General features: G+C 41.7%; 1 protein-coding gene and 1 long non-coding RNA gene across 2 annotated transcripts in view; one reads left to right on the plus strand and one right to left on the minus strand.

The window, feature by feature from the left end:
- Positions 1–13,714, plus strand: part of STOM (stomatin) — a 28,019-nt gene extending 14,305 nt beyond the window's left edge. The window contains exons 3-7 of the mRNA XM_008152138.3: positions 157–229; positions 1,253–1,335; positions 4,713–4,916; positions 5,824–5,958; positions 11,780–13,714. Of these exons, the coding sequence (XP_008150360.2) occupies positions 157–229; positions 1,253–1,335; positions 4,713–4,916; positions 5,824–5,958; positions 11,780–11,971 (687 nt within the window). The 3' untranslated portion in view covers positions 11,972–13,714. The remainder of the gene's footprint in view (positions 1–156; positions 230–1,252; positions 1,336–4,712; positions 4,917–5,823; positions 5,959–11,779) is intronic.
- On the minus strand, positions 11,412–11,825 carry LOC129151618 (uncharacterized). The gene is made up of 2 exons (XR_008558255.1): positions 11,736–11,825; positions 11,412–11,575 (listed from the first exon to the last, which is right to left on the minus strand). It is a non-coding gene; the product is annotated as an uncharacterized LOC129151618 (long non-coding RNA).
- Positions 13,715–14,259: the final 545 nt, after the last annotated feature.

A 14,259-nucleotide genomic window follows, 5' to 3' on the forward strand; every position in this document is an offset into this window, starting at 1 on the left:
TTGGACATATTTGTGGATATAATTTGGATTAGAGAGAAGAAAACAAAATGGAGGCATGTAACCTGTTTAAAGCAGAAATATATATTTTAAAAGCTATGCATATAAATATTTGTACTCTTCATATTAAATTATTATTTATTTGTGTTTTTAATCTAGATCGTAAAAGAATATGAAAGAGCCATCATCTTTAGATTGGGTCGCATTTTACAAGGAGGAGCCAAAGGACCTGGTCAGTACTCGGATTCTAGATTTGAAGACTGCCATTCTTCCTTTTATTGATGCGATTTCCCTTATAGTTTCTCTTCTCTGTTGAATTAGAAAAGAGTTCTTATAACAAAAGCTGTATAACAAACAGCAGGGGTGCTAGACAGTCTTGCTGTAACCACCCTTTCCTTCCTCTCCCTTCCCCTTCCCATTTGAGATAAGTGTTGGAGCATGAGAATCCCTACTAAAATAAAGGCTTTGAGTCATTGTTTTTGGCAAACTTCGATTAAGTTCCTACCATGTTCCAAGCTCTGGGAATTCACGGGAGACTATAACACAGTTTCTGCCCTCAAGGATCTTACTGTCTAGTGGTGGGATACCAAGGGGACAGATAGTTACAGTCCCCTGTGATAAGTATTATGATCCAGGTAGTTTAGAAACCCAGAGAGGAGTGAAAGGCCAGAACGAGTAGGATGAGACAAGGCTTCCTGGAGGTGACCACTTAGGTGAGTCTTGAGGCATGAAAAGGTATTAGGGAAGGTGTTCCTCCCAGAAATAGCAACATGTTCAAAGCCATATAGAGGAGAGTATTTCAGGTTCCAGGAACTGCAGGTCGCCCAGCCAGAGAGGAGAGCATGAAGGGAGGGGAATGAAAGAGAGGTAAGGGGAGCAGGTCATGCAGAACCTTGTGTGATTCATTCAGGAGTTTGTATTTCAGTAAAGATTGCTCTGTTTGCAGCTTAGAAAATGGATGGGAGGAGAGGCACTGGAAGAAATAGAAAGATGTCTTGGAATCGATTGCATTGGTCTAGTGAAAACAGACAGTCACAGTGGAGTAAGGAAATGAAATCCGTTGCCTTGGTGGGGACAGTTAGGGTTGGGAACTGAGCAAGAGGAGTAAAGAATAACACTCCTAGCTTCTGGCTCATTCACTGAGATGAACTGGTGACTTACAGTCCATTAGGTTGCTGCTATTAGAATTGAAGGGTGAAGTAAACCATTTAGATGCTGGTATCTCTCTGTAATCTTCTACGGATCTTTGTTGCAGGTCTGTTCTTCGTCCTGCCGTGCACTGACACCTTTGTCAAAGTGGACATGAGAATTATTTCATTTGACATTCCTCCTCAAGAGGTAAGGTGGACTTTTGCTATGAGTAACTGAAATACCATGTGTGAAAGCGCTTGACAATGAGAGGCAGCAGGTGTAGTGGTTAGAGCATAAGTTTAGAGCCTGTCTGCCTTTGACCTTTTCTAGCTGTGTGACCTTGAGAAGGTTTTTAATTTCTCTGTGCCTCAGTTTCCTAATCTATAAAATAGAGATTATAATAACAGCACCTATTTTATAGGATTTTTGTGACAACTAAATGAGTTATGTGTAAAGTGCTTCGAATAGTGGCTGACAGTTAAGTGCTATATAACTGCTTATTATTTATAAAATGCAGTGTAATGTGAATGTAAGTATAATGTTAACATCATCATTGTCATTTTTACTACCACATTTCTCCTCTCTGTGTTTTCTAGCAGAAAACACTGTTTAGTATAATATTCTTCTTCCTCAAGTTCTTGATTTTATTCTAGATAAATTGGTTAAAAGCCAAAAAAGAAACTGCTCATTTGGCATTTTCAATAAAGCATATAATGTTTTAGATTAGTGATTATTTCATGCTTTTTCAAACTACTTCACAAATATTATCACAGCTGAAACAGTAGAATCCCTAGAAAGTATATAGTTGCTGTGAGACAAAGGAATTCCTCCAGACTACAGTGGCAGAAGCAGGACGGAAATCCAGCTCTTTCTATTCCCTGTCTGGTGCTTTGTGCATAACTCTATGCTAAATTCATTCTGCATTAGCCCCCTGGTGGCCCTTTAAGGGAGAGGTGGCCATGCTGATACTTATGTCTAAGGAGGATAATAACTATTGCAGACAGAAAGCCTAACGTCACGATGAAGTGAGGCACAGAAAAATACTGTCCATATTTCCTGGCCAAAAGCAAGGTATCCAGCAGGATGGTGGAGCCTGGCCAGTTTGCCTTCTCTTATCACAAAATCCAGAAACGAGCTTCAGAACTTCCTTGCTGCTACAGAGCCAAGTAGACAGTGAGGTCAGACCTTATAATCCACACATAGTTATGACATCAGAAATCATTTTTTGCCCCCAAGAACAAGATTGAGAGCATTGCTGTGTTCTCTGCATGTTCTCCCATCTTTCAGGAAAGACTGACTCTCAGAAGGACTCCCCTTTCAGGGTAGCTGTTTCCTCTATAAACATTGTAGGCATCTGGCAGGCTCGCTCTCTGCTTTCCTGCCAGCTGCTGAAGGCAGAGCGGATGGGAACTTGGCAGGCAGGCCTCTTTCCGAACCCCTGTGAACTTACTGCGAGGGAGGTAAACACGCTGCGATGGTAAACAGTAGGCAGAGAGCCTGCAGCGTTAGAAAGCTCCGGTTGTGGCAAAGTCACTGTCAAGAATTTGTTTAGAAATGATACACATTTCCCCATCACATCATGGGAAAGAATTAACTTTCACAGAAGATGGTGATGTATATGCCATTTGTGAATACATTTATTTATAAATCTCCCACTTCTCTTTCAAGTTAGAAGTATATTTAGATCCCTAAAAAAAGGATTACTACTTTGATCTGGCAGGACTAAACAGCTATGTAATATAATTGTCATTACTATTTTCTATTTCCATAGCTCTTAACACTTCCAAGAGGGCTTCCTTCACAAACATGTTCTTGTTTGATCTTCAAAGAAATTTATGTAGAATTGGGCAGTATTATTACCCCCATCTCACAAGTGAGGAATCTGTAAGTCAAACAGTTTTTTAAAAAAAGTATTTTTACTGATTTCAGAGAAAAAGGGAGAGGGAAAGAAAGATAGAAACATTAATGATGAGAGAGAATCATTGATCGGCTGCCTCCTGCATGTCCCCCCTTTTCTCCCCACCGGAGATTAAGCCCGCATGTTCCCTGACCGGGAATTGAACCGTGATCTCCTGGTTCATAGGTTGACGCTCAACCACTAAGCCAAGCCGGCTGGGGGCTGTAAGTCAAACCGTTTAAAAGCTAGAGATCACCAAGAGGTGCAGGCAGAGTTGAAACTCCAGGTCTCCTAACTCTCACTCCCGTGCTCCTCATCAATCACTGTGTTCCTAGGACCACGTTTCAATTTAATTCATCTCTTGTTTATTGACGACTTGCTATGTATCAAGCATTCTGCTGGTGATAGAGATACAGAGACAAACTGCCCTCAAGAAATTCATAGTCTGATAGAGAAATAGTATCACTGCAGTGAGATGCAAAAGGAAGGGCATACTCTGCCAAGTGGGTCAGGGAAGTTTCACAGAGAAAAGGACACTGGAGCCGTGTCTTGAATGATGAGTAAGAAGGTGCCAGTCTGATGTTATGAGGGAGAGAGGACAGGACATCCAGGCAGAGGGGACATGGAACATGCTGCACCTCGTCTAGTATAGTGTGGGCAGGAGGGAGTAGGATAGAGTGAGGCCAGAGAGCCAAATGCCAAAAGGCCAGGCATCAAAAGACTTTGGACTTTGCCCTGCAGCGGGTAGGAAACATTGGCACATTATGTCCAATGAAGAATTTTTATGTAGCATGCTGTGGAGATATTTTTACCCTGACTCGCCCTGTAAAAACATTCCCCATTCACATTTTGTTCTAGTAATACTGTGCTACTTATAGTTCTAGTAATACTTACAAAACTAGGCTCTCCCATATACATTATTTTCTCTGCCTTGAATACTCTTTCACTCTACCCTTCACCCTCTGAAAACTTTTATTCCTTCCTTCAAGACTCAGTTCAAGCACCACTCCTGCCACCTGCAACTGCCCATGTTTTGTTCCTTAAAGTCTCCCTGGGTTCCTCAGCCTCTTTGAAAGTAGGAACCAAGGTTTTTCCTACCTTGGTTCATAGAACATTGCCTGCTACTAAGTGGTGTCTCATTTGTTGAATGATTGAGTCAAGTAATGGAATTACTGAATAACTGCATGTGTCTTATAAAAATTTAAAGAATCTCTGATGCTTTACTATTTTAGGCCGTCTGATCTGCTATAACAAAATAACATAGACTGGGTGGCTTATAAACTTATTTCTCACGGTTCTGGAGGCTGAGAAGTCCAAGATCAAGGCATCAGCATATTTGGTGTCCGATGAGGTCCTGCTTCCCGGATTATAGATGACTGTCTTTTCCTGTGTCCTCATGTGGCAAAAGGGGTGAGGGAGCTCTCCAGGGTTTCTTTTATAAGGGTAATAATCCCACTCATTAGGGTTCTACCCTCATGACCTAATCACCCCATAACCAAAGACCAACACATCGGGGATTAGGTTTCAACAAGTGAATTTGAGGGAACACAAACATTCAGTTGATAGTACTTTCTAAAGAAGTCAGCTAGCGTTTGAAGAGGTTGTATAGAATAGCTAACATTCCTTGCAGTTACATTAAAGGAAGAGCTGGATGACAGATGTAACATTTGCTTCCTTTGCATTGTAGATACTCACTAAGGATTCTGTGACAGTTAGTGTGGATGGTGTGGTCTATTACCGCGTTCAGAATGCAATCCTGGCTGTGGCAAATATCACCAACGCTGACTCGGCAACCCGTCTGTTAGCACAGACTACTCTGAGGAACGTCCTGGGCACCAAGAACCTTGCTCAGATCCTCTCTGACAGAGAAGAAATTGCACACAACATGCAGGTGAGGAGTGCGCCAATGCTGTACCTCACGAGAAATTGAACATTGAAGCAAAGGCTCAGTGGCTGAGAACTCACCAATTCAAGTTGGGGAACCACTAGCCTTTTTTCCTCGTGGAAAGGTTTTCCCAAACTTGGTGGAAGGGGATGTTTTTCACACAAATAGTTCATGGGTGATAACACTCAGATGCATGCATTTTCCCCCTCCTTGTGTATTTTCCCCCAGAATTAGTATTTTTTAGCATAATAGTTCAGAGGCCATTTTGCATAGCATGAGTGCAGTTAAAGCTGTATTCTCTGTGTAAGTCCCATGACTTGCAAGTCTTATGCTTTCCAATGTTGCATGAGTAATAGATGATGAATTAAACCTGACCTGTTCAAAAGCACTGTAAATCTGAACTCTTATTATTTGTTTAGACTTCATTGTGTGTAAAATCTATGATCTGATTTGATACCCACAATAACTATAGGAAATAGATAGTATCATTTCTTTCCTACCATTGTAAAGGGAGAAAGTCGAAGCACAAAGTAACATGGCTTGCACAGAGTCACATTAGCTTGGGAGTAATACTGAGCTACTATAGCTTCAGTAATACTTATACTAGAAGTGATACTAGTTTTAAGAAGTAAAGTTTTATTGGAATACAGCCACACCCATTGGTTTATGTATTACCCATGGCTGCTTTTGACCTACAATGGCAGGGTTAAATAGTTGTGGCAGGCTGAGAATCAGTAATTACTATCTGGTCTTTTTAGAGAAAGTTTGTCTGCATTAGCTTATTAGTAACAGAATCAGGGTCAGTTCCTCAGTGAGCCAGCGCCTTATCTGTTCCCAGTCCCAATGCACACAGCAACCTTCGGCCTCTGGACTGGGGCTGAATGTCTTAGTTTGCCTTCTCTCTTCCCATCAGAATACCCTGGACGAAGCCACTGACGACTGGGGAATCAAGGTGGAGCGTGTGGAAATCAAGGACGTGAAACTACCTGTGCAGCTCCAGAGGGCTATGGCTGCAGAAGCGGAAGCATCCCGGGAGGCCCGAGCCAAGGTCATTTATTTATTTTTTTTAGTTTGTTTTTCCTATTGAATTTTCTTAATTACAGAAAGTAAAACAGGTTTGTTATAAAAATTAGAAATAATCCTGAATATTTCGTAAAGATGAAAGCCCTCCCTTCCAGGGTATTATTTGGGGTTTATTTGGGTTTTATTTGACTAGGTTGTTAGACTACTGGCTTATTTGTTTTACAGAAGTAGGTCACACTATGCATATTGTTCTGCACCTTGCTCTTTTCGTTTAACATCACGTGGGCATCACTACACACGAAGTTGCCTCATTATTTTATTGACTGTGTCCTGTACTCTAGTCTCCCAAATGCCTATAAAGGACAGATTACAGTTCTGACTTCAGAGCAAATGGGCAACCTCATCAGTTTGCTTACCATTCATTTCTTTCATCTTCTTTCATTCTCTCTTTTCTCTGTATCTACTTTCTTCTTCCTGTTTCCACGTCCTCTCTCCTTGTTTATTTTTCACTTTTCTTTTTTTGGTGTCTGTTCTTTCCCCTCTTTCTTTTCATCATCATCCCTGCCTATGTCTGAACCCTGCATCGATGCATGACCCTCTGAGAGGTGCTGAAGGCAATATTTGCTAACTTAAGCTAAAGAAGAGGATCCATTGAGAGGCTAATGCTTAAGGACCCAGGGATATCTCACCAAACCCAAGGGTAGGAAATAGAGTCGAGCCTCATCAACATTGGAGCCAGAGACCTGAAAGGGGTCAAGACTGAAGGGAGTGAGTCATTTCATTTCCTGGGCCGCATCTCGCTGCAGATAGTTTGATGAGGAGACTATCTGGCTCCAGGTGAACAGTGACAGAGACAGACCAGCCCTGATTCCAGATTCAAGGCAGAGAGATTATCTTTGGTCCAACTTTGGTCAAAGGGTAAAGTCAGGTACTAACTTATCAGGTCACAGAGCCCCTTGCCTGGAATGTATGGAGGAATAGGGGAAGTTTTGGTAGGAGGCGTTACTGTGGACTTGACAGAGCTCCCAAGACACAGGAGCAAACCGATTTGTCACTGTTGTTGGAAAAATAGCAGTAGCTGGTGATAACTGGCTAACCACAGAATCCTGCCCTTCTCTTAGAATGCTCTTTAAGCCACAAATGGGTCACTATAATTTCTTAGCCAGCCCCAAATAGAATAGTAGCTCATTTGACACAATACATCCAGAATTTTCTACTGACCAGACACTTTATGTTTTTCTAATGTGGTCATTGATGCTTGTGATGCTAACCTGATGACACTACAGAACCCCCAAGTGCTTCCTCTCAAAATCATCACATAAGACTAAATTATATTTGTGATAATGTTAAATATGCTAGAATCTACTCATTTTGAAAATTAGGAATCACTTATACCTGGATATGTCATTAACCAAAAGCCCCATTTTCAACTCATGTTGAATAACAAAATTTGTCATGCACAGACTACATAGAGTATCAGCCCAAAGGGCCCTTAGGGATGATCTTCTGAAGGTGACAAATACCTGGCCCAGAAGCTGCTGCTCTACCCTCCTATTCCCATGCCAGTAATTAACCACAGCACTGTTTTCCACCAAGCTTAGACCTGACCTTCTATAGCACTCTAGGCAACAATCCTCAACTGCTTAGAATTGGTTCTAAGAATCTTCAGAACTTCGTAATTGAAGTTCTGCTGGGAATATTGGAAACTACCCCAATGTCCATTGGTAGTTGCATTCCTTCATTCCAATATGGTTTATTGGAATGAAGGAATACTATATAACAAAGTGATTGAGTATACAAGTGCTCCCGAAAATAATGAGAAAGGAGCCAGTCACAAAAGACAGACTCTCCCACTAGTTTTACAGTATGTTAGCTGAATCTCTTTAAAGTTTTTAGATTAACTCTTAAAATGTAATCTCTTTTATGCTGCATTCTTCCTTATTTCCTTTTTCACGAACCCTCAGAAAAATGTTTGACGTGCTTTCAAGCTCCTGTTTCCTGGCCTGGTCATCTGTTAATTGAGAGGATGGAGTGCAAAAATACAGATCACCTTTCTCTGCCCTTCTCCAAGCCCAGCCCACCTGGGCTGCCGAAGGAGGCAGCAGTACCAATCCCATGTACTTGAAAATGCCAGATTTTAAAACGATGGTCTATAAGTACAAAGTGTTTATTGACATGGGATTATTGCACATTTGGCAAAAGCCCCACGTGTTTCTTGCTTCGCTTTCTAAGATCCTATCCACGGTGTATACTTGGCTTATATTTAGACAAAGCCAGTGGTATTGGGTTCACATCTCTGGCAGCTCCCTGGGAGCAGCTTTTCTATTAACAAAATGTGTGTCCATCCTGGTGGGTCTGGCTTCCCTGCCAAGAGATTGTGTATTGATTGATAGTGGGAGATGAGGTATCTTTGCAGTTGGTCTATGTCCAGACAAAAAAAACCAACGAAGTACCTAATTGGACATCTGAGCTGACATGGAAAAAAATCAGAGCCCGCTGACCTCGTGGCAGGTGTATTGTGCACTCTCTATGTGCTTGCCATGGAGCACAGTTACAGGATTCTCTTTGAGCACATCTGGCACGTGCCCCATCTCACAGACTTAGGTAGGACATAATGGTTTGTCTTGATAGATTAAGCTCTTTATCCCCTAAACAGTCCTTTCTCTCAGTAAGTACCATATCCTGTATCCACTCTCTCACTGAATGGCACTATCCAGGCGGCCGAAACCTAGAAACCTGGAACTCAGCCTCTGTGCCCTCTTCCTCCCCATACCCAGTCAGCCTCCAGAATACTGTCTCCCTCCTGAATAGCCCCCCATCCAGCTCCTCCTCTGTCCCCAACACCAGTGAATTGCACCAACCACCCTGAAGCACTTCCACTAACAGCTTCTCATCGATCCTCAGACATCTGTCGGTGGGTTCTCAAACCTGCATCTGATGAGGTTATCTACCGAAAATCTTCCAGTGGCTTCCCACTGCCTGTAGAATGAAGACCAGCGCCCTGGCCTCCACTGGCCTCCAGACCCTGCCCGTTCACACCCCACCTTTCCCCTCTTCCTCATGCACTATTCAGCATTTAGAGTTTTTTTGGGAATACACCAGCTTTTGCAAACCTCATCTTAATCCAAACAACAATGCTTTCATTCTATAATGTTGAACTTCTACCACTTCACCACCTCACCCTCTGCACAAAGTGCTTTCCTGGTAGTGCAGCACTGTGCCTCATACAGATCTCTGTCAGCATTTGCCACACTGCAGTGAAGTGACCTGTTTCCATGGCTGTCTTCCCTACTTGTCCAGGAGCTGAGGGAGGCAAGGAAGTTCATGCTTTATCCCTAGCCCCTACATGGGGCTTGACACCTAGGAGGCCCCCAAAGTTTACCAGAGAAGCGAATGAAATTTCACTGCTCATAAGACCATGGCTTTCAGTTCTAATATTCACAGGAGCATTACAAACCATTAATATTTTTAGATCCATAAGAACAACCTAGTGAAACTATCCTATCTAATAAAAGAGAAACATGCAAATTGACCATACCTCTGCTATGCCCACAAGCCACGCCCACCAGCCAATCAGGAGCAAGTATGCAAATTAACCCAACCAAGATGGTGGTTAATTTGCATATCCAGGCGCAGAGCAAAGACAGAAGACAGCATAGAAGGAAGCCAAGCGCTGCAGAAGGGAGCGAAGCTGGGAGAAGCAAGCGGGGCGGTGGAGAAGGGAGGGAAGCAGGTGGGACAGCGGAGACGGCTGCAGGAAGCCCTATTCTTGCAGGAATAGGCCCAAGGAAGCCCTATTCTTGCAGGAATCTTCCTGCAGTGGGCGTCTAGTACTTTTAATATTGGTGATTATGGTATATTTATACCTCCTCTCCTAGGATTATGAATTAAAGCTAACTGCCTTGATTTGGCATATATATATATATATACTAATAAAAGAGAAACATGCAAATTGACCATACCTTCATGACACCCACCAGCGAATCAGGAGTGAGTATGCAAATTAACCCACCAAAAATGGGTTAGGCGAGGAGTGGCTGGGCAGAGCAGGATGCCTGCTATGAGGGGGAGGGCAGGGAGCAAAGGGAGCTACAGGAGCAGTGCTCCGGCAGGAGCGGAAAAGACTGAAGGCTCTGGCCGGAGCGAACACTGAAGGCGGCAGCCAGAGCAAAGGCCTGAGTCCTGGGTGCCAGAGGAAAACCCATGCTGGCAGCCAGGGGAAGGAAGACCTATTGCACGAATCATCGTGCAACGGGCCTCTAGTATATATATATGCCAACACGATTGATTTTTAGAGAGAGAGGAAGGGAGGAGAGAAACATTGATGTGAGAGCACAACAGTAATCGGCTGCCTCCTGCATGTCCCCTACCAGGGATCAAGCCTGCAACTTGAGCATGTACCCTTGACTGGGAATCGAACCAGGAACCTTTTGGTGCACAGGATGACAACCAACTGAGCCACACCAGCCAGGGCTGATTTGGCTTTAGAATCTTTTATGAATTGAAGCATTTGGTAGATCCAAAAATCAAGTCCTGACTTGTCACTTGCCATTCCTATAGAATAGCTTCTGTTCATACCTCAACACTTAATATACATTCTCTGTCTTCCTCCTATAAAGTAGGCGCTATTCTATTTTAAGAATAAGAAACTGAGGCTCAGAATGTTAAATAACCTTTCTGAGGACATTCAGCTAGTAAGGGGTAGGTCTGGGATTTGAGTTCAAGTTCATCTAAGTCCAAAGGCCCTACTCTCCCCACCACTTCTGAATCTTAAACATTTTTTTCCTATGTAACCCTAAAAGAATTTAGGAAAACGGTATGTTTCATCACACATTATAAATAGAATATGAAATTTCTCATTTTAAATTTATATACTGTCAAGTGTGTAATTCCTGGCATGTTTTAAATATTGATATTTTAAAATAAACTGCTAACATCATTTTAAAAAATGTATCCAGCGAAATTTAAATGACATAATGACTTCATCATCTATTTAAAAATATGTGAATAAGCTCTTTTTTAACAGCCAAGAATTTTTCATGGTTCCTTTTTCTCCTTGAACTGATATTTCCATTTCACCGCTACCACAAATTCTTTTCCTAATATGATCTATTTTTTCATGAATTATTTTATTATCCTACTGCAACACATTTAGTCTATAAGTTAAAATTATTTTATTTCCTCTGATTACAAATAAGGCTATAAATGTTTCAGAATTTCTCCTAAACACGTAAGTTTTTACTAGAAATGCTTCTCTTAATGAGATGAATGAGAAATGAATTCATGTAGATGCCCATTACTTATGGTTAGAATGAGATAAGACTCAGCATCAATTTTATTACTTTTCATTTTTATAGGTATAAGGACTAAGAAAACTTGTTTAGATAAATAAATAGATGGAAGTGGAAGGTTTCATGTCATGCAATTCTTGGCATTGCCTCTGAATTTATATGCTAAAAAATAAAGTGCTCTTTCACATACAAAAAAAATATTTTTAATGATCTAGCATCTTTCAGTTCGATAAGGTCTTCTTTCCTTTCTTTGAAATACCTCTGACTTGCAAATATATTTGTATGCAGTCATAAGAGTGATTCACTTTCTCAACCCATACACAGTATTTTGAATTGTCTTTGTTTGGTACCCTGGAAAATGGGAGAAAGGCAACAGTAAAAAAGGATGTCTTGACCTCAGGCACATACTCAGTTATAGGAAAAAGAATATGGAAACTAGTAACTGGAAGTGGATTTCCTTAAAACTATTCTGGCCTACTCCCTGGAAAGTTTTGCCATTGCTGCTTTGCACCTGCCGTTTTCTCCATTTTGATCCCTCCTTCTGCTGTTCCACAGGTCATTGCAGCCGAGGGAGAAATGAATGCATCCAGAGCTCTGAAAGAAGCATCCATAGTCATCAGTGAATCTCCTGCAGCCCTTCAGCTCCGGTACCTTCAGACACTAACCACCATTGCTTCTGAGAAAAACTCCACGATCGTCTTCCCTCTGCCCATAGATTTGCTGCAAGGCATGATGAGGGGAAAGTAATGAGGCACAGAGGCCAACACAGAGATGAGCTCGTCCCTTCCGAGGATGACGTGGGGGACCAAATTAGCCTTTAACCCATAAGGAGAGGGTAGGGTGGGAACCTTGACTATTCTCTCTCCCTTTCCTTTTCCATATATTGAGAGTGATGTTCTTAGAATGTACAGGGATCCTAGCAACAGGTAAAGATTGTTAGCTTGTAAATACTGTGTGTGAGATTTATATAAGATACTCTCTTACTCTTTAAATATTTAACTCCACATTTTTAGATCATTATGTACCAGGTTAACGCCCTCTTTTTTTTACTTTCATGGAATTATTCTACACCCTCTATCAGGAGCCAGGCCAAAGGAAACCACCACCTGACACCCTTGGCTGGACAAATGCTTTCAACCAGCTTTCTGGGCCACATGTGCCTTACTTCCGGGGAATCTTACTTAAGGCAATTTTGTAACATCCGTTTACTTTCTAAACCCAAACCATGTTTCAAAATAATCCTCACTTGAGACTAAGCATTCTCTTGCCAGTACCTGTTAGCTCTGGAGGAAGGTTAAGATCAATGAAAATGATTACCCTAATCTTTGAAAGACTTTTAAATCCACTATAATAGAGGTCCTTTGAAATAATGTGGCCCTTCAGATTAGCTATATACCTGTCACATAAGTGCTTTTTTTCTCACTTTTGCCTATTTTCATATATCAGATCCTAAATAGTTTTGATTTTTTAAATAAAAATTTAAATTCTACAGCAGTTGTCTTTATAGCCAATTGAATAGCTTAAGAACTAATACTTTTTTTAAAAAAAATCTTCAGAAAACCATTGTATTTTACTCACTGCATGCTATTAACTGTTGCATTCTGGGAAATACCTCAGTTACCAATCTCATTCATTAAATGTATAAAGAATTCACAATATATTGGGCACATCATATCCAATGAGCTTGGGAAAACACTGTCAAACTGAGGATATTTATATAGATGTCTATCTTTTTCATTTGCCTACTTGTTCTTTTTCTATCATGTATGTTGATGCTGAAAAGGGAAGTGATTAGCCCTTTTGAACCGCAGTTGCTTCATCTGTGATATTAGGAGGCACCTTTTACTTCACAAGCATCTGTGACTGAGCAACCTTGTATTCTTCTTACTGGTCTAGAATTCTGGCTGGTGACATTTGTGTCACCTCCTCTGAGTTCACCTAGAGAAGTCTAAGAATAGCTGCTTCCTTAACCAGAGCTGCTCTTCATATCTGTCCTTATCTGGATCACTGTCAATCCTAGCCTGTGAGGGTCCCCTTCCCTACACTCCATTTCCAAGTTTATTTTAGAAAACCTCGAACACCGTGTATCCTAATTCCCAGCTTAGTTTATGAGATATATATGATTGAACTCAAGTGGCATTTGTAATTTGAAAATAATGATTTTTATCTCGTTTGTGTGGTGGCTCATTCTTGACCACTGAGGACCAGAAAACAACCACATATCCTGGCTGAAAATCTCTTCCCAGACTTGAGTAACAATGCTTTCTGTTCCTTGAGTTTCCCTGTCTCCAGATACCAAGCAGTCTCTGCTTTTCTGCCTTGTGGCTTCAAAGCCCAGAGTCTGGAATGAAATCGCCTGGGAGGGAGGAGGTCTAGGATGAGAGTGTGAGTGCAAGAGTGTGTTCCAAGCAGTCTCCCCTCCCAATGCCGTCCATAATAAAGAGCGAGCTTGTCCCAACTTTCTTCGGGTGCGAGCTGTTTCTTCCTGCATTTAGTGTGTGTGGTTTTCATTTTTCAGAAGTGGCACAGCAGATCCTCCGGTCTGGGGCTGCCTGTCTTGGCTTTATTACGTGCTCTTCCAGGGCCGGAAGAAGAGGAGAGGCTACCGTAGTCCATCTGCCATCTTTCCCTTTGTTGCACCTGCCCACACATTTTCCCTGGGAATTTGAGATCCAGGCATCCCCTGAATCCTTGGCTGCTTTCATTTCCCTTTGCCTTACTCCAAACAGGATAGGACTCACTTCTTGCCATCACCCAGCTAATCACACAGGCATACTGTCTACTTTAAAAAGAGACAAATAAATGATATGAAATCAGTCATTTGGGTGTTACCTGAAACATTCAACCTTCGAAGAACTGTCTTGACTTAGTGGCTTCCATTTGTGAAGCACCAGGTACCCAGCTCTGTGCTCAAATACTTGTACATACTTTCTATCATTTTATCCTCAAAACAGCTTGATGAAGATACTTTACTATCCCCATTTTACAGATGAGGATACTGAGGCTTAAAGGTTAAAACTTATTCAAAGTCACAT

Source organism: Eptesicus fuscus, chromosome 15 (assembly GCF_027574615.1).
Source record: "Eptesicus fuscus isolate TK198812 chromosome 15, DD_ASM_mEF_20220401, whole genome shotgun sequence".
Taxonomy (NCBI): Eukaryota; Metazoa; Chordata; class Mammalia; order Chiroptera; family Vespertilionidae; genus Eptesicus; species Eptesicus fuscus.